The sequence below is a fragment of the Fomitopsis serialis genome (assembly GCF_022376445.1).
Source record: "Fomitopsis serialis strain Sig1Antser10 chromosome Unknown B0H18scaffold_41, whole genome shotgun sequence".
Taxonomy (NCBI): domain Eukaryota; kingdom Fungi; phylum Basidiomycota; class Agaricomycetes; order Polyporales; family Fomitopsidaceae; genus Fomitopsis; species Fomitopsis serialis.
In genome coordinates, this window is record NW_025955001.1 from 278,323 (window position 1) to 304,608 (window position 26,286).

At 55.8% G+C, this 26,286-nt stretch overlaps 8 protein-coding genes across 8 annotated transcripts; 6 read left to right on the plus strand and 2 right to left on the minus strand.

Moving 5' to 3' along the window:
• Positions 1 to 1,056: 1,056 nt before the first annotated feature.
• Positions 1,057 to 2,453, plus strand: B0H18DRAFT_877925 (glycosyltransferase family 76 protein; the record flags this gene model as incomplete). Its single annotated transcript, XM_048040589.1, has 3 exons — positions 1,057 to 1,591; positions 1,645 to 1,787; positions 1,851 to 2,453. 3 exons carry the CDS (start codon positions 1,057 to 1,059, stop codon positions 2,451 to 2,453), a joined length of 1,281 nt encoding a protein of 426 aa, XP_047892521.1.
• Positions 2,454 to 3,048: 595 nt separating this feature from the next.
• Positions 3,049 to 4,810, minus strand: B0H18DRAFT_1119998 (uncharacterized protein; the record flags this gene model as incomplete). The annotated part of the gene is made up of 8 exons (XM_048034038.1): positions 3,049 to 3,347; positions 3,395 to 3,751; positions 3,801 to 3,881; positions 3,936 to 4,055; positions 4,114 to 4,120; positions 4,352 to 4,524; positions 4,581 to 4,628; positions 4,678 to 4,810. 8 exons carry the CDS (start codon positions 4,808 to 4,810, stop codon positions 3,049 to 3,051), a joined length of 1,218 nt encoding a protein of 405 aa, XP_047892522.1.
• Positions 4,811 to 5,403: 593 nt separating this feature from the next.
• Positions 5,404 to 7,595, plus strand: B0H18DRAFT_1012428 (uncharacterized protein). Its single transcript, XM_048029045.1, has 7 exons — positions 5,404 to 5,719; positions 5,776 to 5,858; positions 5,906 to 5,955; positions 6,015 to 6,109; positions 6,155 to 6,600; positions 6,655 to 6,862; positions 6,914 to 7,595. Exons 1-7 carry the CDS (start codon positions 5,531 to 5,533, stop codon positions 7,418 to 7,420), a joined length of 1,578 nt encoding a protein of 525 aa, XP_047892523.1. The 5' UTR covers positions 5,404 to 5,530; the 3' UTR covers positions 7,421 to 7,595.
• Positions 7,596 to 8,062: 467 nt separating this feature from the next.
• On the plus strand, positions 8,063 to 8,857 carry B0H18DRAFT_1105049 (uncharacterized protein; the record flags this gene model as incomplete). The annotated part of the gene is made up of 4 exons (XM_048032634.1): positions 8,063 to 8,113; positions 8,153 to 8,316; positions 8,361 to 8,478; positions 8,640 to 8,857. Coding segments are annotated over 4 exons (549 nt in total), but the record flags the coding sequence as incomplete, so codon positions are not given.
• Positions 8,858 to 11,033: 2,176 nt separating this feature from the next.
• B0H18DRAFT_1095137 (uncharacterized protein) lies at positions 11,034 to 13,336 on the plus strand. Its single transcript, XM_048032406.1, has 8 exons — positions 11,034 to 11,406; positions 11,472 to 11,800; positions 11,856 to 11,914; positions 11,935 to 12,403; positions 12,571 to 12,788; positions 12,833 to 12,957; positions 13,107 to 13,195; positions 13,285 to 13,336. Exons 1-8 carry the CDS (start codon positions 11,148 to 11,150, stop codon positions 13,318 to 13,320), a joined length of 1,584 nt encoding a protein of 527 aa, XP_047892525.1. The 5' UTR covers positions 11,034 to 11,147; the 3' UTR covers positions 13,321 to 13,336.
• Positions 13,337 to 13,815: 479 nt separating this feature from the next.
• Positions 13,816 to 16,369, minus strand: B0H18DRAFT_1211906 (uncharacterized protein; the record flags this gene model as incomplete). The annotated part of the gene is made up of 10 exons (XM_048036441.1): positions 13,816 to 14,332; positions 14,375 to 14,441; positions 15,133 to 15,260; positions 15,313 to 15,377; positions 15,431 to 15,502; positions 15,557 to 15,613; positions 15,666 to 15,811; positions 15,865 to 16,082; positions 16,136 to 16,310; positions 16,362 to 16,369. 10 exons carry the CDS (start codon positions 16,367 to 16,369, stop codon positions 13,919 to 13,921), a joined length of 1,350 nt encoding a protein of 449 aa, XP_047892526.1. The 3' UTR covers positions 13,816 to 13,918.
• A 4,135-nt stretch (positions 16,370 to 20,504) lies between these two features.
• On the plus strand, positions 20,505 to 21,536 carry B0H18DRAFT_1120002 (uncharacterized protein; the record flags this gene model as incomplete). Its single annotated transcript, XM_048034039.1, has 3 exons — positions 20,505 to 20,750; positions 20,827 to 21,138; positions 21,201 to 21,536. 3 exons carry the CDS (start codon positions 20,505 to 20,507, stop codon positions 21,534 to 21,536), a joined length of 894 nt encoding a protein of 297 aa, XP_047892527.1.
• Positions 21,537 to 24,368: 2,832 nt separating this feature from the next.
• On the plus strand, positions 24,369 to 25,467 carry B0H18DRAFT_1012456 (uncharacterized protein). The gene has a single exon (XM_048029046.1). The coding sequence runs from the start codon at positions 24,808 to 24,810 to the stop codon at positions 25,450 to 25,452; it is 645 nt and encodes a 214-aa protein (XP_047892528.1). The 5' UTR covers positions 24,369 to 24,807; the 3' UTR covers positions 25,453 to 25,467.
• Positions 25,468 to 26,286: the final 819 nt, after the last annotated feature.

Sequence of the window (26,286 nt, forward strand, 5' to 3'; positions counted from 1 at the left end):
GTATAGCCGTGCTACATCAGATGCGCAGCGGTACCGTGACCGTATCGCCCCCCAGTAACTCCACCACAAGCACCAGCGCTTCCGGCAGTGGCTCGCTCGATGTTGGTGCCATAGCGGGCGGCGTCGTCGGTGGTGTCGTCGGTTTACTGACGCTCGCCATACTATGGCTACTCCTTCGTCGTCGATACCAGAAGAACGCCGCCCTCCTCGACACAACTGGTACAGGGACAGAGCCCACACCCTTCGAGGCTGCGCCTGCTCTCGCGGCCTACGCCCCAGGTGTCATACTGACGGAAAAGCAGCGCCGGGAACTCGAATCGCCAAGGGAACAAAGGCCTGTCCTGCCATCATCCGGTTCGTATTCAGCCATGCCAGTTGACGAGCCTCCGTCTGGGAGCGCGACGGTCCCTTCGACGACGGATGGCGTGTCTGTGATGTCGCGTGAGAACGATTTGCCGGGGCTGCGCTCGATGATCGAGGATCTGCGCACGATGATGCAGAACGTGCACATCGAGAGACCCGAACCTTCGGACTTGGGTGCGCCGCCCGAGTACTCGTCAAGAGTCTAAGTAGTGGTATACATATGCTCTAGTGCATCATACTCACTTCTTCGCAGCGTGGGCATCAATTTGCTCATGAGCGTACGAACAACCACAATACACAGTTAATATGTTATGTGTTCGCCGCGATCCGTGGCCATGCCGTGACATACATAGACTTGACCGAGCAGACCGACGCTAAGTACTAAGTAGTTGATCTGCTGAGATGTGGCGGGTGAGGATACACTGGCTAGGTATACAACTTAGCACAGTTTGCAGTCTCGAAATTTCGTCCCCTCTACCCCGAAGGCGGATGGGGAGGAGCCTGGCCCACATTGCGCATGCTGACATCCACCATATGAATACACGACCAATAATATGATATGCCACGGTCACTGCAGAAGTCCGTCTGGTCGTTCTTTTATGAAGTAATTAGATTTTGACCGCCCAAGCGCCCGCAGGCGCTATCGAGTTCTTGCCACTCCTGGTCCTTCACGCCTCCTCTCTCCAGTCCTACATGGTCGTCGTTGGCACGGATAGTCATGTCCGTTTTCTATGGATATGCTCGTTCGTACTCTGGGGTCTGTCTCTGATATTGACATATCTATCGTCCACTCTGCCGCTGTTCGACTCATCGTCCAACGTTGTCTTGACGTCGTCTGATGCGTTGTGGTACCAGTTCGCCATCCGACCATTTCTTCGTTGGGATACCTTCCACTTTGCGCACATCGCTCGCCATGGCTATGTCTACGAGCATGAATGGGCTTTCTTTCCTGGTGCGCCTCTTGTGATGCGGACAGTAGCCCGCTTTCTGCACTTCGTCTGCAAGGATGAAGGCCAGCTTCTCAGCTATGAGGACCTACTCTTTGGTGGCATGGTCGCTGCTCTATCGTGTGGTAGTGTGATTAACCTCTATCGGTTGACCTTGCATCATATGCGTTCTCCGAATGTGGCCCTTCTCGCCTCGCTGTTATCGCTGCTCCCGAGCAGTCCGGTCACCCTTCGTCTGGCTCCGTCTACCGAACCGTTCTTCACATACCTGTCATATAAAGGTGTCCCTCGTGCAGTCATCCTGCAATCAACTGCGGCTAATTCTGCATCGCAGGCATGTTGTACTGTGCTACCGGGCAATGGCTCCTGGCGTCGGGATGCTTTGCCGTCGCGTGCATGTTCCGCTCCAACGGCATCATACTCGCAGGATTCATGATCTGGGGGATGCTCGTCGAGCCCTTCCTCAGCTCACGCAAGGTGCGCTGCCTGCCAAGCTGGAAGGACTGCCGCTCATGCATTTGTACGTCTCTACCTTGTCAGATCACCATCACCAGACTTCTCCGTAGTGTCGTCCTGACCTCCACTATACTAATGCCCTTCGTATGGCACCAATACTCAGCCTATATCGCATTCTGCACCATCGTGACCCCCGCTCCATGGTGCTCGCACGTCCCGCCTTTAATATACGGCTATGCCCAGTCCAAGTACTGGAACGTCGGCTTCCTGCAGTACTGGACTCCCGAGCAACTTCCGAACTTCCTCATCGCCTCACCGCCCCTCGTTCTGCTGCTCAGCTACTCAGGACATTACTTGCAGCGCGCTCTCCTTCCTCGACTACGCGCATCCCTAATATCACAACACATCCCCGAGAAGGACGGCTCGAAGACGCAAAGCGCCTCACCCTTCCTCGCTCCGTCCATAGCACCACACGCGATCCACGCCCTGATCCTCACGCTCACGCTACTCTTCGCCGCCCATACGCAGATCGTCCTCCGGCTCGCGGCCTCGATGCCATTCACGTACTGGGCCGCTGCGTGGCTCCTCGTCGAACACCGCCGGTGGGGCATGTACTGGGTCAGCTGGAGCCTCGTCTGGGGGGCGGTGTCCATTATTCTCTGGACGACGTTCTTGCCACCTGCATAGCCGCGTCAAATTCTCAGGCCTATGGTCGATCTCGTTGCATCGACATGACACTCGCAATACACGCCATATCGTTGGATAGGCTTTGTGTGGCTGTTCTAGGAGCGTCGGGGATTCGACGGTCGACGGTCGTCTGCAGGATCGAGGAGCTACGTTGTGGTTTATGGCGCGAGTACATCCCACAACAGCGATCGAGCACGACTACGATGCATGTCGTCGCGGCTTTGCGACAGCGAATTGTTCTACTTCTACAAACCAGCTGGCCCGAACGACTGTACGCCTGGATTGGAATAATTGCCGTCCGAGGGCATGTACTAAGAGCAGTGTATTGGGAAGCGCAAGGAATGCGGTGTCATCCCTCACTACGACGATAGCTCATACACTATTTGACTAACATTGGAGGGAAAGCCTGACACTACAAAAACAAGATGCGGAGATTGTATACAAGACAAGAACATGGACTTCCATAACAAAGACTGTATCTCCATACTTCTGTACACAAGACGGGCCCCAACAGCACACGGACTATAGGACAAGGCAGCCTGGGGGAGCTGCAATAACAATTCAGGTGATAATAGGCCACACTATCCCCGCCAGATCATCTCCGACTCTTGGACTTCTTAGCGCGTCTCGCGGGCTTGTCCATCACTTCGTCGTCGTCGCTGCCCTCATAATACTTGCCCCGCTTCTGCTTCGACGACCGTCTTTTGGCAGAGGCGGGCGGCGGTTCGTCGTCCTGTCGCTCTACGACCTGCGCGATGAAGTCCCACAAACATTTGATGATGTCCCCGCGCGCGCGGACATCCGGGAACTGCTTGCGGACGTGCGTTCGCATGTTGTAGATCTCTTCCGCGCAGACCTCGTCCTCGCAGTCGCGCAGAATGTACAGTATCACACCTGCGCGGTCGATAAGATGTGTTGCGCATAGACGATTGACAGCTCACCGATGAAGACAAACTCGATCGGCGCCACACGCTTCTGTATCGAGCGGAACCCGTAGTTGAATCTCTTGTTGTCGCCGATGTGCCAGAACTTTGTGAGCGCCTCCTTGAGCGCGGTCTTGAACCAGGTCTCGGGCTCGTCCTCGCCCGCGACGAACTGTTCCATCTTCTTCGCGGTCGGGATGACGCGTTCGGGGTAGTACTTGCAGCAGCACACGAACTGCGCGAGCGTTTGGAAGTCGCGCCCGCGCTTCATGTCGACGTCGATGATCGTCGTCAGCCCGTTGTCGCAGTTAATGTACCGCGCGTCCAGCTCGCTGACGAGTTCGGACCAGGGCGAGGATATGGCCTGCAATTTCTCTGCGGAACAGATGAGCCACAGATACGGAGAAGTGAGCTTCGAACGTACCAGCGGCTGTGAGAGGAACGCCCAGCTGCACACGCTGGAAGATGTCGCGGTCCATTCCCTTTGGCAGGTCATAGTATTGGACTGATAGAAGAGATTGAATGCGCTGCATGAACAAAGGGAAACAAGGACACGCACCGCACGTAAGTTGTTTGGAGGCAAAATCCCGTTTCCACTCCTCGGGGACCTCCAATCGTGAAGATTTGTGCGACTGTGCGCGGGTATACCACCAAGCCTTTTTGGTAACGGGGTCTCTGTCTGCGAACGGGACGGGCGTCACTCAGCGCACCCTTCGTACAGCTGTGCGGGCACGTACAAGGAATCTGACATGTCCGGGCCACGTCAGTGATCGCATTCTTCAGTATTGAGGGCAACACGGTCGGGCTGGCCGAGCGACGTTCGACGCGCCGCCACAACCGGCCCAGACGCCTGTTCGCGATTGCTCAACCTCGTGCACGCCTCCAGGCCTGAGACAGTCGGCGCGCAAGCATACGGGAGGACATGCTCGTGCGCCGACACACATCGTCCGTAGATTTAGAGGGTCATGTACGAACCTGGCCGTCGAAGAATTTCTGGATAGACGTCAACCTCTGCTTCCCGTCCACGCATCGCATGACCGTCTCGCCATCGTCGTCTTTGTACACGTCGAACACAATCGGTGGAACGTAATAGTTGCGGTATATAGAGTCCAGGAGCTTCATTTGCTTCGGTTCTGTCCATACAATATCTAGGACATTGTGCGGGTGAGTATTCAATGGGTACGTGCAGACGCGTAGAGCGCACCTCTTTGATAAGCCGGGCATAAGTCAATGACACCCTCGTGCACGAGAGCTAAATTGCATGAGATTCAGGTATGTTCAGGACGCGAGATGTAACATACTATGGAGTTCTTGCGTTGTATACAGCCTGGCCTTTGGCATTGTCAGGCGATCGCCGATGTGGAAGGTACGGGAGTCGTCTTCATCGTCCGAGATGTCGGACTGGAGCTCATCAAAGTCCTTTTCTTCCTCCATGGTACGCATGAGGCGGGGTTTTAGTAGAGAGTGGCGGCAGGAGGAGGAGGAGGAGGAGGAGGAGGAGGAGTCTCCGCGGCGGCTCAGGAAGTCTCAGAACCTGGTTGTCTCTCTCACGTGATGCAACTCGCCGCATTTGGCAACTCGCCGCATTTGGGCAATCGCCTCCACCACACGCCGCCCAGAATGCTCTGGTTCCCACTGACGATGCTGAACCCACCTCAGGACACTAACGAATCGGACTCATAAGGACTTGAACAAATAAGCATAGCCCAGTACGATTGGTGGCCGAAAATCGCATTCACGTTCCGCTTTAAATCATCGACAAGCAGGTACGTTCAAATTGTAGCGATCTCGAACCTCGCACTTCTGGTCCAATGTATCATAGTACAGCAAGTCTGCTGTCGATGTCGCTGCCACAGACTCCACTGCTTGCCAGGTCCAGTGCAATACGGACAGTGTGTTTAATTTCGGGGGGGGGGGTTACAACACGTGGAATAACCCATTTCTGGGTGGTTAAGTACTGATTTGACGCAAATTTGATGGGTCTTAAGTACTGTTGATAATTGATTGGCGACGTCACCCACGGTCGTGGTCTGTTCCGAAATTGACACTGACAACGACACAGCTCTTTCTCCAGCCGCAGAGGGGTCGTGGGGACCGCGCTCGGGTTCTTCATCTCTGTTCTGTTCTGTCATTTCCGCGCTCACGGTAGCTCAGATGAACACGTCCCTGTCCCTGAACGCTACTAGCTTGCTTGACTCTAACGCGACCTCAGATATCCCAGACTCGGACGCACCCCAAGTTCAGCATGCCAGCCCGGTTGTAGCCTTCATCATCGGACTTGCTATCATTCTATTGGCCTCGATTCTGAATGCTGCTGGGCTCAACCTCACGAAGCTGGACCATGTGAGTTTCTCGGGCGATTCTACATGACGAGGCGCAAGTGATGACGAGACGCGTAGGTCCGCACAAGTGCAATTCCGAAAGCACAGCGACGGAGAGATTGGTTACGACCATTATGGCTGCTAGGAATGGTGTTGTACATGTACGTTGCCTTTTAGCTCGGCGAGTTCTGTATTGAATATTCGGTAGCCTGTCCCAAGTGATCGGGAGTACGCTTGCTCTCGAATACATGAGAGCAGGTACGTGCCTGTCCCTTGCCAATGCCTTACGGTGCATTGACTCCATCCCACACCCCTAGAATATGTCGCACCTCTTGGCTCAACATCATTAATCTTCAACTTTCTTTTCGCAAAGTTCCTCGTGGATTCCCCAGTCACGAATTATGATATCTATGTAAGCTCTTCGCGAAGCCTTCATTTTTTGGACTGACTGGTCCAGGGTACAATAATCGTCATATTAGGCGTCATTGGAATCGTGGCGTTCGGATCTATCAACAGCGGCCTCGGGGAAGAGACCAGCGCAGAGCACCTCGCGTACCTATGGACTCGCGGCAACTGGCTGTCGTTCTTCTTCTTCATGTCCTTTGCCCTCATCATCCTCTACGCGTTCGTCGCTCAGCTCGAACAAGTTCTGGCAGCCCGGGGGGACATCAATGCAGAGCCCTTTGCGGGCATGAGCTCGCGACGGAGCGGAGGGCCAGCACCGGTGGGCTTCTTCAAGAAAGTGATGGCGGGCATGGAGACTGCGATGATGTGGGTTCGGGAGAAGCTGGAGTTGTGGACTGCGCCTCAGGATGACAAGCGGATCGCATGGACAATTGGGATCGGGTGGGCATGTTGCGGTGGTGGACTGGCCGGTGGATGTTTGGTGTTTGCGAAAGCTGCGTACGTCTGTGTGTGTCGCTCTCTGAGATTGACCTAACGTTGTGTCGTATGCAGGGTGAAGGTCATCTCAGGCAGTGTGTCACATCAGAACGCCGGGAATCAGATTGGCCGCGCATCGACCATCTTCACGTTCATATTTTTGGCCATCACCGCCGTGTCGCAAATCATTTGTCTAAACCGTGGACTGAAGGTGTACGACTCTACCCTTGTCGTGCCGGTGTTCTACGGTGTGTACACCGCTGCGGGTTTCCTCAACTCCTTGGTACGCCTCGCGTATTTCTCGTTATTACTAGCTCTTCTGACGCTTCTCCAGATCTTCAACGACGAGGTCGACGCGTATCAGCCATGGACACTGTTCCTCATCTTTGTGTCCATGATAATCCTCATCTCCGGTGTCGTCCTCTTGACCTACAAGAAGCCCGAGAAGAAACCCACAACCGCTGGCCCTCCTGGCGCCGTCGCCATGTCATCGCGGACACCGCGACGGGGCAACGGCCGGAAAAGCGACGACGACGACGATAGCGAGCAGGACGCGCTCCGGGCTGGCGACGAGCCCGAGCCCGAGGAAGTGTGGCAGATTGGCGACATGAGCGACGACGAGGATGGCGCACGGCCGCACAGTCCGCGCCCGACGCGCCATCGCAGCGCCAGTGCGCGGTCGAGGGGCGAGGGTGAGGAGGCGCAGATCCTTGGCGAGGAGGACGAGGAAGGCGGGCGTGACTCGACGTCGTCGGATGCGACACTGGCGAGGACGGACAACCCACCGCCGTATGCGGATGACGAGTTTGGCGGGTGGGAGCAGGGGAAGCTGCGCGAGTGACCATGACTTGTGCTTGACGCTCCCTGTGGACTGTGGACTGTGGATTCATGCTGTACTTATATATGCATTACAGTACATTACCTGCTTAGACTAAACACAAACTCGCATTTGGACGTGGACTCAAATGTCGTTCGCCACAGGTGGGATTTAATTCTCAGATAAAGTTCGACTGCTCTCCGAGTTGATCGGAATCGCGTTCAGATCTTGAGTCCCGATGCAGGTGCTTTCCTGATTGAGATGTCCTCGTCATCCAGTGGTTTGCCTACTTAGTCTCTACCTCGAGACCATCAAAGGACAACATTGAACCTCCGTCAACGCTTTTTTGCTTTCGTACTACTTACACCCCGATATCTACTCTACAAGAGGCGTGAACGTGGGAACGCGAGACAAACGCTAAGACAAACATTGGAGACAAGAAGACGAGACAAGAAGCAAGAGACAAACGCTAGAGACATTCTCATTGGCTGAGAGACGGACGCCCGAGCGATGCCCGAGCCTCTCAAGCGCTCCGAGGAGGAGGAGGAGTGTACTTCATCCCTCCTCCTCCTCATTATCCCTTAGACTCGCGCGCGACCCTCATGTTCATTTCTCACTCTGACATCGGAGGGCGCGGATCAGCAGGGCAGCGGTAAGATGCAGACAATGAGTGACAGGAGTGCACCGAGCGGAGCGATGGAGAAGACCACCGTCACGGTGAGTGCAGACACATGCGAGCGAGCGGGCTAACTGCAGGCGACGCGGCGACGTGCAGCCCGACGCATGACGATCGCAAGCATGCAGGCATGGCTGACGAATGGGCGGCGGGCGGACGAGCAAGCTAGCGAGAGGCACACGCCGACCGTGAGGCGGCTGAGCAAATGCCCAGCACGTAAACACGACCGACGAACGGATGGCGGGTGCATGGCCGAAGGAGTCGTAGAGACAGAATGGGCAGGCGCAGTCGCCGTGGCGACATGAAGCGCGACGCGCACGCCGACCGCGAGTGCGCCAGGCGGATGCCCGGCACACAGACATGGCCGACGCACGCGCGCAGAGCAGGTGGGCGAGCCGGCGGACAGGTGAGCAGGTGTGGAGGGGCAATCGGACGGGTAAGCAAGCGAGTAGATGGAGAGCAGGAGGGCGAGCGAGTGAGCGAGTAGGTGACAGCGTATACGTCTACCGCGAGCGCACTGAGCGAACATTCACTGCACGCAGACACGGCCTACGATCGCGCACGTAGGCAGGCCCCGAGCGGGTACACAACCGTGCCACGACACGCACAGCGAGGGCGAGGGCGAATGTTCAGCTTCAGCGAGCATGCAGGGCAAAGCCCCCGCGTGAAGCGCAGCCGACAAGCGGACCACGGCGCGGGCTCAGTTATGAACAGGGAGGGTCAGCAGACAGCGGGCGCGGACGGGAACGAGTAGGCAGGGAAGGGCGAATGGCTGGCAGAGATGGGTGAGGATGAGGGGATGAGAGGCGCGAGGACGAGTAGTAAGGACGAGCGAATGTCAGGTACGGCGTGCGGCAACGCCGAGGATGCAAGCATAACACCCACGAGTCGGAGTCGGAGAGTGGCCACTCGGGAGCCATGGGCATAGGTGCGCTGCACATCTGAATATCTTCCAAATTCCGCTGTTGATCAATGGCATCTCTCCCTTACATACTGCTGTGCGGAGAGACAGGGGTCGAAGGCAGATACATTCAAGTAGTACCACCCGAAAGTAACGTGAGCCAGCAAACAGGTGAGGATGAGACATCCAGCTTCATCGCAGTTGGTAAGTAAGCATTCCTCCAATATACCGCTGTAGATGCATATTTCGCGGCCCGGCACAGGGCCACGAAGCCGACTCCCGAAGGGAGGCGGCTGAGTGGCCTTTCAACTATCAGTCTCTTACAGAAGTCGCCTACGCTTGCAAGTTACATAGAATAGAACATTCACGATTTTTGAGTAGTCGCCCCGCCATGCGCTCAAAGCCGTAGATCATGTATCTGACTGAGAGGTATGCAATCGAAAGCGCATACCCGTAGCGGAGCACGGGCATCGGCTAGTCGCACAACAAACACAACGTAACATCGCTTACATGCACAGATGGCAAACGCTCCGTCCCCGCGCAGGTTCTGGACTCGTGGTTGGAGTCGGTGCATGGAGAGCAGCGCATCAGCTCGAGCTGGTGATTACACGTAAAGCTGTTGGTGTCCTCGTCAATGAATCGAGAAAGGCTTGCCACGACGATAAACTCAAGCTCGCCTGGGCGAAGATTGACACGGCATCTCTCTCTCGACAGACTTCGCGCTATCGAAATTCACCGCGACGTATCAGGCAATGTTGTCATGTATGTGGCTTTTGCTGATGACGATTTTCACTACAACACGACCGGATGTCATTTGGCATGAAACATGATTGGGTCTGCCTTTCTCGGAGGTGCCTCGCCGGCACAAGCGGCGAGCCTGGCTATGCAAGACTGCAAGTGTAAGGTAAGCATAAAGCGATTCAACTGGTTCTATCTAACTGATCTAACTGCAGGGTTTTGAGTCGACACACAACCAGGACGAGTCCTTCGGATTTTGTCAACCCACTGGCAGCTGCTATCACGAGCAGCGCGAACATGAGTGACTTGCCCGCACCTGTGCTAAACCTGTGCCTGCGCCGATGATCATAGAATCAATCAACTTGAGTGAGCGAGATTGCTGGACGAGGACTCCTTGTAAGTAGGTGCAATCTTACGCCTGGACTCAGACTTGGTGAGGGATGGCAATGCGTGGTTTCTTCCGCCGTCGTGGAGTGTAAATTAGCAAGCTGAGGGGACCCAGCAGGCGAGGATGGAATCATGTATATAGAGGCGGACGGTCGCTACGGGCGAATTCGAGTCGAATCGTATTGCTCGCCATACATCGCTCCGTTACAGTCCTATACAAGTCCTGTAAGACGGCAATAACAGTATGATGTAATGACAATAACAGTGCTAACTAATGAACTCTGTATTGAGATAAGAAACGAATGTAGTATCGCGCCACTGGCACCCCCAGAACCCTCCGAGTCGGCTCTGCGTCACAGCTAATTTCAGAACGATAGTCACTTGTGAACGCGCGCGACACATGATGACTAAGCGCTCCGCGCTTCGGGAAATCTGGGGAGGGCGGCGCTGGCTCCATCGCACCGCTCTTCTGCAGTATTCGTCCTCTCAGGTCAGATTTCCCCGGACTGCTGCTGTCTGAATACACTTTGGATACCGCGGTCACGTTACAGGGACCGTGTACCGTAGTGCTTCCCGTGTACCGTCCGATCGTCTCAGAATCAATTCCAATTTCCACTAGTATTTCAAGTTCTCCTATGGCTCGCTACAATGGAAACCGGCGATCTGTCCCAACACCCACAAAAGAGCTCATTGTCTATATGCTAGCCTTCCTACATCCAAAAAAAGTCGCGTCGGGTGGCGTGGTATAGATCGTTGCCTGGCAGCCGTGCAGTGTGCGTGCAGTCGAGCAGAAGACGCAGGGTGGGGTGTGGCGCGGACGAGAGACGCGATGGAGCCAGCGCCGCCCTCCCCAGATTTCCCGAAGCGCGGAGCGCTTAGTCATCATGTGTCGCGCGCGTTCACAAGTGACTATCGTTCTGAAATTAGCTGCAAACCCCTCACACGTTTGCCGTCGTACTGCGTCTCACTCAGGCACTTCCAACTCTTTCCTGTTTGTCGGCATCTTCTGGGCTGTTGTTCGTTCAGTTGCGAAAGGTAACAATTGTGTTATGTCTTCACTAAGCGAACAGTTGCAGAACCTGGTATCTCGATTGCAGGCACTAGGCAGGGAGCATCCAGCGAACGATACCGTGAAGGATGCGATCGCACTTCTCTCGAAAGTCGATCTCAATGACCTACACGCGCGGTCCACTGCATGGCATGCTATCGAGGCTGATGTCAACACGTTGGCCCGGACGGGTGTATGGGCGCCCAGTCAAGAAGATGAAGAATTGCTCGAGCAATTGAGAACTAGCCTGAGTGGGACATGTAAGTCATCACTTTTCTGGAGTAACAGAGTCGTCTGATTGCTCATCTCATGGCACATATCTAAGGGCCACCACAGAACCTTGCATCATCGCCGAATGCTCAGCAAAGTGCGCAACGATACTCTGTTGTAACGCCTCCGCCGATATCGGCACCGTTATTCCCGCCGACCGCCGGGGTAACGACGATACTGCCCACCGGCCTAGTGGAGGTTCTAAATTATAGCTATTTCCTACACCTCCTGGTCACCGATCAGGATCGCGTTCTTCCACCCGGCAAGTCGCTTCTCTCCGTGATGTCCAAGCCAGGAGCAATGGGCCATGGCGGAGCGGACGGAGAGCTACCTCACCTCAAAGACCGCATCCAAGACGTAGTTCACAAGGCGTTCTGGGACGAGGTACGCTACGAGGTGTGGGCATAAGCCCCAGATCTAACATCCGGGTTTGTGTTAGGTGTCTGAGACACTATCCAATCCCTCCGCCGCCGTGCAGATCCCGCGGCTCAGGCGATTGTACGAAGATATACACGAAGCCATCAAGCCCCTTATGCCGCGAACCATCCGATACGCCTCATCCTGACATGCCCGCTCTCGCCTACCTCTTTCCCCCTCCGGTCTGCTCTCACACACTTCCGGGAACTGCTCGTTTGCCTGCGCTCCCGCTGTGCGCCCATCAGAGACGCACAGATAGACGCGCTCATACGGAACGTCGACGACCTACCGTCTCTGGCCTCGATACCAGACATGGCAAGGTTGGTCGTAGATACTGTGCGATCAATCCTGGAGCTCGCGGAGCTCATGAAGGAAGACCTCTCGCAGTTTGTCGTGGGCTCGATGAGCGAGAAACAACTGCGCGCGGTGCTGATGGTTCAGGCGGCCAGCAGGAGAGGGAGGTGGTTCTCGCTTTGGCGTCCGGAACGGATACAGGAGCGCTGGAGACTTGGCTGGAGGAGCGGCAACACGCGACAACGTCCCAGCGGATGGACTTTGGAGCGAGTATGGGTACACCGCCTGGGCAAGCTTGGCGCTTGCCGTCCCTGTGTCCTGTCCGCTTCCGACAAGACCCATGCCAGGCGATGCGGATGACGAAAGCCGGACGGACATACCGAATCGACGAACACCCTCCACCCCCGCTCTTCTTCGTCTACCCGACCCTACTGTACATACAGAATTATCTGCAGGCGCTGGTCATCGCCGCCACCCTCCGCTCACTCGTACGGCTTCCAACGCAGCAGCTGCACCGACCGGCCAGCACAGATGAAAGCGATCAGGAGAGCTTCATGGCGCGCCTCTGGACTCTACTCCGAACCGAGATCGACGAGCAGCCAGGCTCGGGCGAAACCAAGCTCGTGAACCTTGCGGACGAAGTCATCCGCGTCCGCCGCAGGTTCACAGGGAGCGGAGACGCCCTGGACCCCGACGAGAAGCGAGGTTGCGCGCCGCAGTAGAACCGCACGCTGCAGCGCATGATCCGGTCTTCGCGCTGTTGCAGAAACGGTTGCTCGCGGCGGTCGCTGAGCGAGTAGCGCACCCGGTAGAACCTGTCCCCCATTCAAGTACGATGCAGTTACCGGAGCGACTGCAGACGGGCAGGGGGCAGCGGGGAAGCGTCCGAGACTCGGATGGCGTTGGATTACGATGCAGCTGAGACGCAGGCGCGGCGGCTCGTTCGGAGCAGCTTGTAGTGAAGGGGTTCGAAGATGAGTGCTGGTGAAGGCGGTAAGCGAGGTCTGGTCGAAGCTGAGATCGTGCGTAGAGTGGACGGAGCGAGTGTGGTCAGACTTGATCAGACAGGTGCTATCGCGTCTTCTGCGTAGGTGCAGAGCATCTTCTTCAGACTGTGTTTGTGTTATTAAGATACGGCGCAAGGTGACTTAATGTAGTATGAAGCTTTGAAGCCTAGCCTAGCGCCGTGGTAGAGGAGGCGTCAGTTCGTGGTATGATCACGCAGGAGGAGATTAAGCGCGCATCGTTCTCCTCTCGCGCGCTCACTTCTTCGGTCGTCTTGAAAGCCCAGCTACAGCTGCCAGCTTCCTCCTCCTCTCTCGCTTTGCCCACCCTCCACTCCCTTTTCACGCAGCACGCGCCGCAACAACAAACACAGATTGGTTCTTTTGGCTCGACGCGTCTACCCTGCGGCCCAGTAGGGGCAACGGAATCGCAGGGCTGCGGTTTACCCACCCGCCCTCGCAGTCAAGCGCTCACCCGTTACCCCCAGGTCCGCGCACACGTTTCGAGTCGGGCAGCCCTACGGGCTGCGCCCCACACTCGCTACTAATCCCTCTCTTACTTACAACTTGAAGTAGTCTCTCCAAACATACTCAGTGTACTGATGAATTCGTCATGCTAACAAGGCCGAAAATCGTATCCCAGTACATAGATACTACTTAAACTCATCACGAGTACTCGGGCGGCGCACCCAAGTCCGAAGGTTCGGCTGCCTCGATGTGCACGTTCTGCAAACGATTCTGCGCAGATCCTCGATCATCGAGCGCAGCCCCAGCAAATCCCCCACAGTCACGCATTCGCCGTCGTAGGGACCGTCGTACTCCCAGATGGAGGCTCTGCAACTGGCATGGCGGAAGACGAGCCGGTTGACGGCAGGACAGGTATTTCTTCCCTTGGCAATTCGAGTTCCCGACGCTGCTTTTCCGTGAGTATGACACCTGGTGCTTGGGCTGTGAAAGCGGGCGCAGCATCGAAGGGCGTGGGTTCTGTCCTTGTACAGTTGTTGTCGAGGAGGTCGGCGTTCCTCCGGTATCGACGACGTCGCAGTAGCCATAATCCGAGTCCTGCGAGCGCAATTAAACCGACGACACCACCGACGACGCCGCCCGCTATGGCACCAACATCGAGCGAGCCACTGCCGGAAGCACTAGTGCTTGTGATGGAGTAACTGGGGGGCGATACGGTCACGGTACCGCTGCGCATCTGATGTAGCACGGCTATACTTGCAATATACTACAAGCTCACCTGCGGCAGGAACGGCGCGAAGAGGCCTCCTAATGCGGGGCTATATCGCGGATTGGACGTCAGCTCTCTAGCACAAAATGAGCACGACTAACCTGGTCGTTCCACCCTGGTAGGCACCAAGATTCGACATTGTACAACCGCGCCGAATGGGGCCGATGTCTCATTGAACGCCGCATATTCCCAACCGCGTCAAGAATCTGATCACGGACTGTGTCGTTGGTGCAGGTAGCCGCGATGAAAGCATTCCAGGCTGTGCAATTCCATGTCAACCGGAGTTATGATCACTCCAATATGATATCGACACACCTACGTTGCCAAGCGATTGTGCAACTGCTCTGCATCGGCAACCCATGCGTATAGTTGGCTGGAAAAGCGTTGAGTAATCGATATGAACGCGACGGAAGGGGATTCTTACCGGTGTCAGGTTGGATCCACTGTCCATACATGACAGTAAGCTTTGTCAAGCCACTGCGTGGCGAATCAGCACAGGGCATTCCCGCAAACAACACAATTGACTCACTGTCTCGTTCAAAAGATTGAATCCGAACAGGGTCTGCGGGTAGAGATTGTACGGTAAAGACCAGACGCCTGTAACTGTCGAGTTCAACGTCGGATTCACGGACGCAGAGGCGCCTCCTGACGATATGGCAAGCGATTGCCATGTGTTCATGAAGTTGGACGCTGTGCTCTGTGAACGTGCCAAAACACGTAAGGATGCCAAGATCTTGCCAAGTTCCAGTACACGGTAGATCACTCACGCTGAATGCTGAGAATCATCACTCTCCCCAACTAATTGACTTATCTCCGCCATGGCTTGAATGGCAAGGATGCCCTTCACTGCCAGGTTGGTCGAGTTTGTGGCGTCACTTCCGTCGTCGACGATAATCTACAGAGTTTTCGGTGAGCTGTTTTCGGGCACCATAAAACATGATACGTACTGGCCCTGAGGAGGAAATTGCCCATGCTGCGTCAGGTACTCTGCCCAATTCTTGAGCAAGTAATACTACGTGCATGTGAAAGTAAGCAAGCACACAATTCTCGACGACGAACACGCACATAGCCATGGAGCAGCGACGTATCGTTTGAATATTGGCGTGAGCGAGTGTAATGATGGCATGTTCCCCGACTCTACAGTCACCATTGGTCAGCAGGCGTCTCGTTACTACGACGACGCATGCTCACGTTCAATTGCCTCTGTGGATATCAGGTTCGGGCCAGATACATCCGGGAACAGGGAACCTTACTTAGACTATCAACACGCTGTTGTCGGAAAAGTGTGATGAGCGTTTACCGAGGTCTTTCGATGCGTACGGAAAGGCACCCAACGACGTATTCTGTTGTTCAAGGAGCGGTACCAGGAGTAGCTTGACTAATGTTGCGTTGTAATACAAGAACATGGGTAGTGCAGCGTACAATCTCTCCACGGGAGTGACGCGTCTGTCATTGTCATGTAAGATACGAAGCAGTTGCATGGGCTGAGCATGACTTACTGACTGGTGCCCATGTCTCTCATGAAGATCCTAGTCGTGTTGTCCGACTGATAGGGAGCCGTTATTTCGAGAGAGCTAAACACCTGGCGAGTGGCAAGCGAAAGCATGTCGAACAGTTTACCGCTGGCCGAAATGTTAGAAGCCGCTTGGCGAACTTGCGTATCGAGGGATATTGCCCGAGTAAGCGAGTTGTTGAAATCGGAGACGAAGAACTCCAACTACATATGCGAAGTTCAGCGACATGAGCCAACAAACCTGTGTTATTACTCACGGCCTCTTCGGTGGTAGGATACTGTGTTGTGTAGTACGGGCGGAGGGATGCCGTGCTACCAGACAATGTGTAACTGATGCTTGGATCGCGCACATAGCCAACCGCCCAGACAACGGGTGAGTCCACAAAAGCGACACTTCCCAAGTCGACCGAGATGGGGAAGATCGGGCAGTCACTGTGGCATGCATGAGCTCTCAACGCACGCAGCGGAATGTAGCACCCCTACACATCCATGTCCCGAAAGGTTTGATTATTGTCATTTGCGTTTAGGCGACCAGTTTTACGAATTCTACGCGGCAGACGGTGTCTTGGCAAGTCTGCCAAGTGACGTTGCGTCCTTGTTGTCCCTGCCATTGAAGTTAACATTGTCCGTGACCCAGAATGAGTTCATGTACCAGCTCCGTCGCGATGTACATTGCACCATCCGACGCTTGTCCTCCATTCTCCTGGAAAGGTGTCGGCTTCATGAGTTGAACTTCATGATAGATGATGTTCCCGGATTGCGTCGGCACCCTCCACTGTATCTCCTGGTTTGACCCGTCGCCGGACACCCATCCTTGAAGAATGTCAGCCCGCAGATAGCTAGGTGCATATACGTGTAGTAGCATCAGCAAAAGTGCCGGATGATGATCTCACAAGCGGTGAGTTGTATTGCTCACCTCGTAAGATTTAGTATTCGCTCCAGAGATAACTGGAGAGAACGCGAAGACTACAAGAGGTGAGATTGGATATAAGCAGCTTTCCGAGATGCCATTGTAATTCGACAACTTACCAGAATTGCGAAGATATGCGCAGAGAATTGGTGCCGCTTGGTGCCGCTTTTAAGATGAGCGCAGACAATGAGAGCAGCTGCGTGATCTGTCTAGAGACTAAGAGGATCCTTTCGTACAGACTCGGGCGAGGTGTGACTAGTTAGTGGTGACTGAGGTCAGCATGTCAGCGCGATCTCCGAACTAAATTCAATTAGGAATTCGTTTCAGGCAGCGCGGCGTGTACCAGTCATGTACGACACCATTCCTGAGGTATCTGCCGACCTACCAAAATAGATTTTGGTCGGAAACGGGGAAGTTGCAGGCATGTACGGGCCTATGCGGCAGCGCAGGCAGGCTCAGAGCGGCGACGAGGCACATACTACAGGCTGTTCCGAGACTCAGGCCATCCTTCGGGCACAAAAGTCGCTCTCGGGCCTAATATGCAGACAGTTGCGAACGAGGGCATGAAAACAGCGTAAAGGATGGGGAGGTACCCTCATGGCACGGTGTAACTTAGCAGCAAATCGAAGTCCGCGTCCTGGGCCTCAGCCGCAGTGCTCGACTGTACGCGGTCACGTGTGCGCATATAGCCAGTCTTGAGCTGCGTCGTCTCTCGACTTCTTCTTCCATAACCACCATCGTCTCACTTACACACTCTGACAATCTCCTCTTCTCGAAGTACCTCGTCCTTGCCATCCCTTCTAATATCTCCTCCATCATCGCCACTCTCGCGCCCCCGCGGGTCTTGCCTGCCCGTTCTCTCGCCCGCTCTCGTCACTCTTCTTGCCCTTCTTGCTTGCTCACTTGCGCTGGGGTTGCTGCTCCTGGCGCATATACACATCGTGCTAGTTTTCAATGAAGTCGATACGGGATATTCGTGAGTATCCGAGTCCTGTGCTCTACCCGTACTTATACCTGCTGAGGCACAAACCCGCCGCAACGGGTATGGGTGTGGCACGGGTCTGCGCGGCTTACAGCGTTGCATGGGTGGCATAGGCAAGTGGGTAAGCAAGCATGCAAGTCGGCTCGCTAGCAGAAGGACAAGGACGAGCGGGCAGGTAGGAACGGGCGAGAACTTGAAGGCTACTGACGAGCGGGTGAGAAGGCCACGGACGAGCTGGCGAGAATGCGAGTGTGGATGGGCAAATAAGAACAAGCGGCCGGGCAATGAGCGGGCGAGCAGGTGAACAGGCGATAGGTCGGGGGAGAGCGGACGAGAAGGCAGGCGAGGAGGCGGCTGGGCGGACGAGGAGGCGGGCGAGCCAGCATGAGGGTGAGCGCGGGCAGGCAACAACAGCAAGCTCACGAGTCACTGTCACTGACATCCCAGGCCCCAGCTTCAGTGACTATCGTCAAGATCCGTGACTCGTGGACTCGCGCTCCCGTGTTTCCTCTTCTCCCGGCACGCACGCATGCTCGCCACCTTTCAACCTCAAACTGTCCATAGCGGATTGTGTCCGTCACTACGCTTCCCTCCCTGGAGGATCACCTTCGAGTCCCAGTCAGTCGAGGTTGCCGCGATGACGACGCTTCCCTCCGCTGACCGCGACCGCGCCCTACACTGACCTTCTGGTGAGCGTCGACTGAACAGCATTCACCCGCCGCTTAATGTTCTGTACAAGGCCCGAGACGATGAGAACTTCATCGGTGCCGCATTCTGGGCGAACATAAAGTCTCTTCGAGACAAGGCGTGGCGAGATAATATCACGCATGGTGGAATAAGTGCCATGTATACTGTGTGGTTCATACTGATGTCTGCGACAGGAACGTCTTCAGTATCAAGCGGCCAGGCGTCTAGAATTCGACTGCCGCGATCTCACGGAATGGCCCCTCGACAGTCACCAAGCTGCAGGAACAGCACGCAGCCCGCCTTCAACTTCAACGCCAGAACTCTGCCGCCTCCTCTGCTTGAATCTCGGTGAGTGTATATAGTACCTTCTTCTGCTCATGTTATCATCTAGTAGTCGTGCTTATGCCATGTTGTTCAGCTGTCCGATGCACATTGTTGCGCGTCTCCATTGCTCAAGCCTTCTATTTGCAGTTCATTCGTTCTCTCGACTCAGTGTCCCTCGACTCGGACTCATTCTGTCCCCTTTACTCCGTCCGTCATTCCAACCCCAATCATCTGCTCGTCTGCCTCGCACCGGTGTTGGCTCTTCACGTCTGGCGCTCGACTCGTTTCATCCCATTTCCGTCTACTCAGTTTCTCTCTCTCTCGGCTTTGACCTCGCGGTCTCGTCTCGTCAGCACGTCGGTACAGTAGCAAAGCGAGTGTGTACGCTATTCTGCGGTGGGTAAACAGTGTATTATATTTTATGTACCTGCATATGCGGGCACGAATATCCGTCAGTGATGTACAATGTATGTAGTAAAGCCAAATACGTTGAAGGGTGAAGATAGTGACCGAAATAGACATGCGGTCCAACTGTCTGGTCGAGACAGTACGTACTTCTTGTATTGCCTACGCATTATCTTTCCTTCGCTGATGCATGTCTTTTCGGCCAATAGCACCGCTGCATGACGTGGCGAGGGAATTGAAGATGTCAAATAGAAAGAAAGCTATGGCAACCCAGGACGAAAGTTGTACCAGAAAGAGTGCAACTTAGAAAGACGTGCAAGATAAGAAAGATGAGACATACAACGCTTGATAATGTGAGATCTGCGACCTGCACTTTTGGCGATGAGGTATATGCCCACCTCCATCCTATGGCGTACCGTTTGATGCAAAAATGAATCCCCCCTACATGAATCGGAAACACCCCTACATATGTTCGGCACCCACTACATACACTTTCACAATACCACTACATACACTCTCATTGCCCACACTACATATATTTCGGCGCCGACCCCACTACATGTTCTGCAACCGACTACCCCTACATGTATCGCACTGTCATTACGTAATCCATTCTCAATAAGTAAGTCCTTTCTTAGTCTTTCTATGGACTCGAATAAGGCAATGGCTTTCTTCGCCCCGTCGAGCGAATGGGCAGAACCGCTGCTCGCCTTGTACGACGCGTTGCGAGCATCAACCCGCTCGACCCGCTCGATGTTGAGCGTCGCGAGCCCGCACTGAGTCGGCGACGGTGGGCGCTCCGGGCGCTAGTGCCCAGCGCGCTACTCTCGACCGCCACCACCTTTTCGTCTCTCACCACCTCCCGGGCAGCCACCACGACCGCCCGACCTCTCATCAAGGCGCTCGCACTGTCCCAACAGACAGGCGAGCTGAAGCTGAACTACCGCCAGCTCAGTTAGGAGTGCCCGACAACCCCTCTGTGCATGGTACAAGACCGGTGCATCCTTCCTCTCCCGGGCCTCAAAAGCCACCCGGGAGACCTCCAATCGACCCTCTCACCTCCTCTCTCGTATCTGGCGATGTCTATTCGGCTCCCCGCGGCTCTGGCGACACGCAACAAGGCCGCGCGGCCCCGGACTCGCACGACCCGTGTGTAAGCTCGGCGCCGAGCAACAACACTGCTCAGACCACCGAGAACGCCGCGAGAGAGATGCAGAAGGAGGAAGGGGAGAAAGGCAGGAAGAGATAAGAGGGGGAAGGGCGCGGGACGAGCAGAAAAGACGAGCACGAAGGCTCGTATACCGCAGGTACGCCCTCGATGCCCGTTCCCGCCTCGCCGTCCCCGCTCTCAGTGCCCACGCCGGCAGGCATATTGACGCACGAGGCGTCCGTCGTGCGTCCTGCTGGCCACGAACACGGCACGCCCGACTTTCGGGATGACCTCTGTGTCGTACCCACCACGTTGCACGGCAACACGGCGGATGCACAGAGCTGCGCGTCCGACGTGCCCGTGTCATCGACACTGCCCGCGCCAGCAGGTGTACAAACGAGCACGAAGCCCGTTGTACGCTCTGCTGGCCACGAAGATGGCATGTCCATCTTCCGGGACCGACCTCATGGTCGTACCCGACGTTCCGCAGGATAGCATGTCGGACGTACATTGCTGCACGTCTGACGTGCCCCATCCATCTACGATCTGCCGCACAATGGGTACATCGAGCCTACCACTTGATGTACACGCTGTCAGCGAGAACAACGATGCGCCCGGTGTATTCGCAAATGTACCCAGCGCGCTTGCCGACTCCTCATGCGCGAGCGGCGGCACCGGTGTACACAGTACACCCCACGATGGTGGACCCCGTACGCACATCATGGCCGCAACGCCCGCGTCGGAAGGCAGCATGACGAACAACGAGTTCGTTGTGTGCCTCCCTGACGTCAAAGATGGAGTGGTGGGCCTGTGCAGCAGCACTACAAGTGTGTCTGCTGACGACACGCCCGGAGAGGCCCCTAGTTCTGCCGGGCCGTCTCATTGTATTTCGATACCACCGCATGCGGCGGATACATCGAGCTCATCGCTGATGTATCCCCTGTCGCTTTCCCTCAGGGCATGCGTGATGTGCGTCTGCCCGTGCTCGGCGCTATCCTGCCCATTCCCATCTCGACTTCTCCGAGTCTGCTGCCCACACCGATGTGTGGTACAACGAGCACCGAGCTCGCTGCACCCGGTGTTGGCAACTCTACGGAGCCACTGACACCGTTGACCGCCTGGCTAACGAGTCCAGCGTTGTCGCGGCACACGACGCACGACTGGCACGTCTTTCTAACTGTACTTACCACTACCTGCTAATCTGCCCAACATACAATGAACAATGTGTGTGCCTCGCGTCCGACCTCAGACCTGTCACAACCTCCATCGCGACCCTTCTCACCCGTCTCAAGGCCGTACGATGTCTCTTCCGATACATCCATGAGACCCGCCGCTTCGCGGCAGTGTACGGAGACGTCGACCTACGGTGCACTCCGGATTTCAGATGATCAAGCTGCTCCAGATACTGTATAGCGAAGAGGACATTGTGAACAGTGTTACGGACACTACGGACAGGATTAAGATGGCATATATAAATCTCTTCTGTGCTACGTACAATACTTAACCGTGACCCGCATGTATTCACTGCCCGAGCCTAGATACTTACGACGCATACAGTATTTACTTATTCTGTTCCTATCTTGTACACTTAGGCGTGCGTCTCGCCGAAGGCGCGCGCTTTACCAAAATGGAAAGCAGCCTTTTACTCCCAACCATATCGTCCGCGCGCGAACTATTCACGCTGTATGACTGCGGGATTGGCCATCAACAAGAGTGCTCGTCGTGCTCTCGTCTCAAAGGTGTTAGCTCGTCACTGCACCTGGGATAGGCTCGTTGCCGACTCCCTTACAGTCCGGCTCGTTGCCGACTGCCAGCGCGAGCTCAACAGCCGCGTGAACGACCTTAACGAGGACTCAACAGTCCTCGTACGACCTCTACGGGTTCTACGCCCCCTTAACGACCTCACAATTCATCAACTCATCTGCCCCGGTCGCCGAGCGACCACCATAGTTAGTCTCGCCGGGTAGCCCGCCCCTTGTGTCCAGGACTCGAACTGCCGAGCCCTAACAAACAGGGGGATCATGCCGGGTGATCAGTGGTGTTTCACAGTCAACGGACAGGTGTTCTATGTATATGAAGGGGATGAATACCATTCCGTTGAACGTTCAAACCGTTCTATGTGAGGATCTCAATGGAGAAGGTGAAGCAGCTGCTCGAGAGTGTGGTGCTCAGTGGACAGATTATCGGTGAAGGTGCCAGCCTTGTCATGCCCATGCGAGGTCGACTCCTTGTGCGTGCGATGACTGTCTGGTCGCATGGAAGGTTACTCGCGTTCCGGTGGAGGATGTGAGCATTCTGTTGAGGTCAGCCTTGCTGTCAAGCGCGACGAGGATGGTACACCCATCGTAGATGTATCGTGCCTCTTGTGGCATAATACCTGGTCTATGTACATGCGGGGTGAGGTAGCCACCACCTCAGAGACAGGTGAGGTGACTCTATCTGTGCCGTACTCGTACTCATACTTGCCCGCTTGCCAGCTGACGAGTAACAGGCGATGAGCCCCACTGGCAGGCACTTTGATTCCAGCTCAGCCATCGAGTACATACGATGAGGTCAGTACATCTGGCGACTCGGATGTACTGGGCCTCATTGATTGCTCGATGACCTGCTTGGTGGTCTTGGTGGTCGAGGTCATGCACGCATGCCAGGTCGGTTCTTCGTACGTGCAGCGGGTACCCAACGTGTAGGGACTCGACACAAATGCGCCGAGGTTGGACTTGCGTCCGCGTGGGTTTCCGCGATCGAAGCTAACGGACTTGCTTGTCCCTGTGTCGGACGACATGCCCGGCTTCCTAGTCTTCGACAAGACTGGCAACCGTGAAGATGGCAGTACATCCAACAGAGTGGGTGTACTGTGTTTCTTCACGCCGTCGTGCTCACGGATTGTCGAAGCTGACGTGTGCAGTGTTGTCGACGAGCTCGCTATGCTCGGCGACAACGTCTTGATGGAGGATGTAGGGCGCACGTTCGAGCTCAGCTCCTCGTACGTGCAGCAGTTTTCCGGCCAAGAATATGTCGGTATATCCAAGGCGGATGTGTCATCCAACTTTTGACTCAAGCGCAGGCCGGTTTTGGCCTTGCTCGTCGGCCGAAGGTTCCTGCGCCTGCGAGCTTGACTCCTGGTGTGCACGGACTGGGGCCTGATCACGTAGTGCGGGAGGCCTGTACCGCTCGTACGAGCTTGAGTGAGACAGCTCATCTTGCGGGCGAGTCACAGTACTCGTTGATGGCGATGCTGACGGAGTCAGTACATCCTTTAAGTTGGATGTACTGTCCTTCGTCGAGCTCTTGTCCATCATGGCCGAGTTCTTGAGGCTGGACGACATGGCCAGTGTCAAATCCGGAGCCTTGCATCCCGTTGATGTAGAGGCAGTCGACGCTGGTGCAGGCCGCGATGTCGATGAGCTGATCGACAAGCTTTTGGGCGCGTTGATCACGGCGTTGTCACCGGTGTCGGTCTCGCCATATGCAGCGAGCGAAGGGCTCGCTCTGCTCGATGACAGCATCTTGATAGAGGAGGACGAGCCAGTCGTGCTCAATTGCACGCTGACTGCGTCGCTTGACGGAGCCTTGACCGGGCTGGTCTTGCCCCTTGTCGGAGTAGGTGTGATCGACAATGCGGATGAGTCGATCGACGTGCTCAGAGGTACATCGATGGCGACATCATCGAGAGTGTTGTGCTCGCCATGTGCGGTGATCGTTGAGCTTGCTGTACTCGACGAACATGTCTTGACCGTGGAAGTGGGGGTAGACGCGTCGACCGTGCTTGATCACGCGTCGACAGCATCGCTGGGCGTAGGATACAGCCCAGACATGCCAGACATCGGTATAGCGATCAACGTGCTTCTCTGAACGTCGGTCGGAACTCCTTGTATTGCAGATATTTCGGCTTGTCTTGAGTCCTTGGTCTCGGACCGAAAACCGCGGGCAATCCCTTCCCCTCCTCCATCGTTGCAGAAGGAATTTGATCAATACAGTGTACATCGAGCGAGCTGTTGCTCGACGTACCCAGTACATGGGTTTGAGATACGCGCGAGCACGTTAGAGCGTGCGTTCGCGGTGTAGGCTCGTCAACAGTGACACGTCAAGCCTCGAGCTCGGCGTGCTCTCTGTACGAAGAGCAGGTGTTGTAGTATATGAAGAAGACGCGCCGGTCTGCTCGTTTGCACTCCGGACACGTCGTACTTCGTGACCGGGGCTCGTTGACCAACTCATCGCGAAGATCATACCCTGACTGAATCGCCAGCAGCAGGTGCAACGAACTCATTGTTCGCTGTACCATCTACTGGGATGGTACCGAATGCGTGCGCATCAAGGCATAAGCTTGACGGATATCAGTAGGCACGAACAGCGTGCGGACCGTGCATTCGAAGACTCATCGACAGATAATACATCAAGCCTCGAGCTCCGAGTCGACGTAATTCCTATATGATGGATGGATGTCGCATGAAAGGCGTACGACACGTCGGTCATGCTGAGCTGCACGCCGAACACGTCGAGCGTCGCGACAGCGCTGGGCTCGTTAGCCAGGCCGTCGGACGGATCCTTGATGCTGGACGACATGGCCAATGTCGACTACGGAGCCTTGCATCCCGTTGAGGTGGAGGTCGACGCTGATGTGGGCCGCAGTGTCGACAAGCTGATCGACGAGCTTTTGAGCGTGTCGATCGCGGCGTCGTCGCTGATGTTGGTATACATCGATGTGGATGCGTCGATCGACGTACTTCTGGGCGCGTCGATGGCGACGTCATCGCAGGTGGTGGGCTTGCTGTGCATGGTGAGTGATGAACTCGCCGTACTCGACGAGTATGCCTTGAAGGTAGATGTGGACGCGCCGAGCGTGCTTGATTGCACTCCGGCTGCGTCGCAGGGCATAGTATTGATGATGGACTCGCACCTTGACGAAGGAGACGTCGCTGACGTGCGTCTGGGTACGTCGACGGCGACCTGGTCATGGTTGCGAATGTCGGTCTTGTCGTGCACGCAGAGCGACGGGCTCGGCGTAGACGACAATCGTGTCTTTGCGATGAAGCCAGATGCGTCGGTCGTGCTGGGTAGCACGCCGAACACGTCGTGCGTCGTGGCGGCACCCGGGTCATTAGCCAGGCCGTTATGAGGATTCGCTACCCCAGTAAGGTCGCCAATACCGGGTGCAGCGAGCTCGGTGCTCGTAGTACCATACATCGGTGCCGGGGGCAGACTCGTGTCCATTGACACGGGAATGATAGGTCGTGGCGAGGACGCTCATGGATGGGATGCGTCGCGCGCACCCTGGAAGTCGGCTGTGTGTACGTCGAGCGGCGGGCTCGACATATGCGCAACACGACTCGGACGTGGTGTAGAGGATCAATAGGACGACCCGGTAGAACTAGCATGTTCTCCGGGTGCGTCGCTACGCCGAGTAGGGGCGTGTTGGATGGCGGCGAGCACGGGTGGCCGTACATTGCGCGTGTTCAGAGAAAGAGCAGCGGCGGATGCATCAAGCAGAGGGCTCGACGTATCCGCAGCGTGCTGTGGTAGAAGTATAGGAAGAGGCGGTGTGGTAGAGCTCGAAGGCTCTCCAGACACGCCGCCTCGCGAAGTGGGGGCAGCAGACACGGTGGTCGTGCTACTGCTCAGGTCCAGTGCGCCGACTTGAACGTCAGAGAAGTGCGCGACGACCTTGTTGTCCGTCGTGCTACTTCCCGACTCGGGCACTGGAGCCGGTGACGTGCGTACCGGGTGCACCTTTGCAGAGTGTACCTCGGGGCCATCGGTCGCGCATGAGATGCCGACGAGCATGCCGGGTACATTTGCTAGTACATCGGGCGTTGCGTCATTCTCGTCGACAGCGGGTACATCGAGTGGTGTGCTCGACGTACCGTCTGTGTGTGGTTCGTAGGAGAACGGGGCGCGTCAGACGTGCAGCGATGCGCGTCCGACGTGTTGCCCTGGGGAACGCCGGGTACGG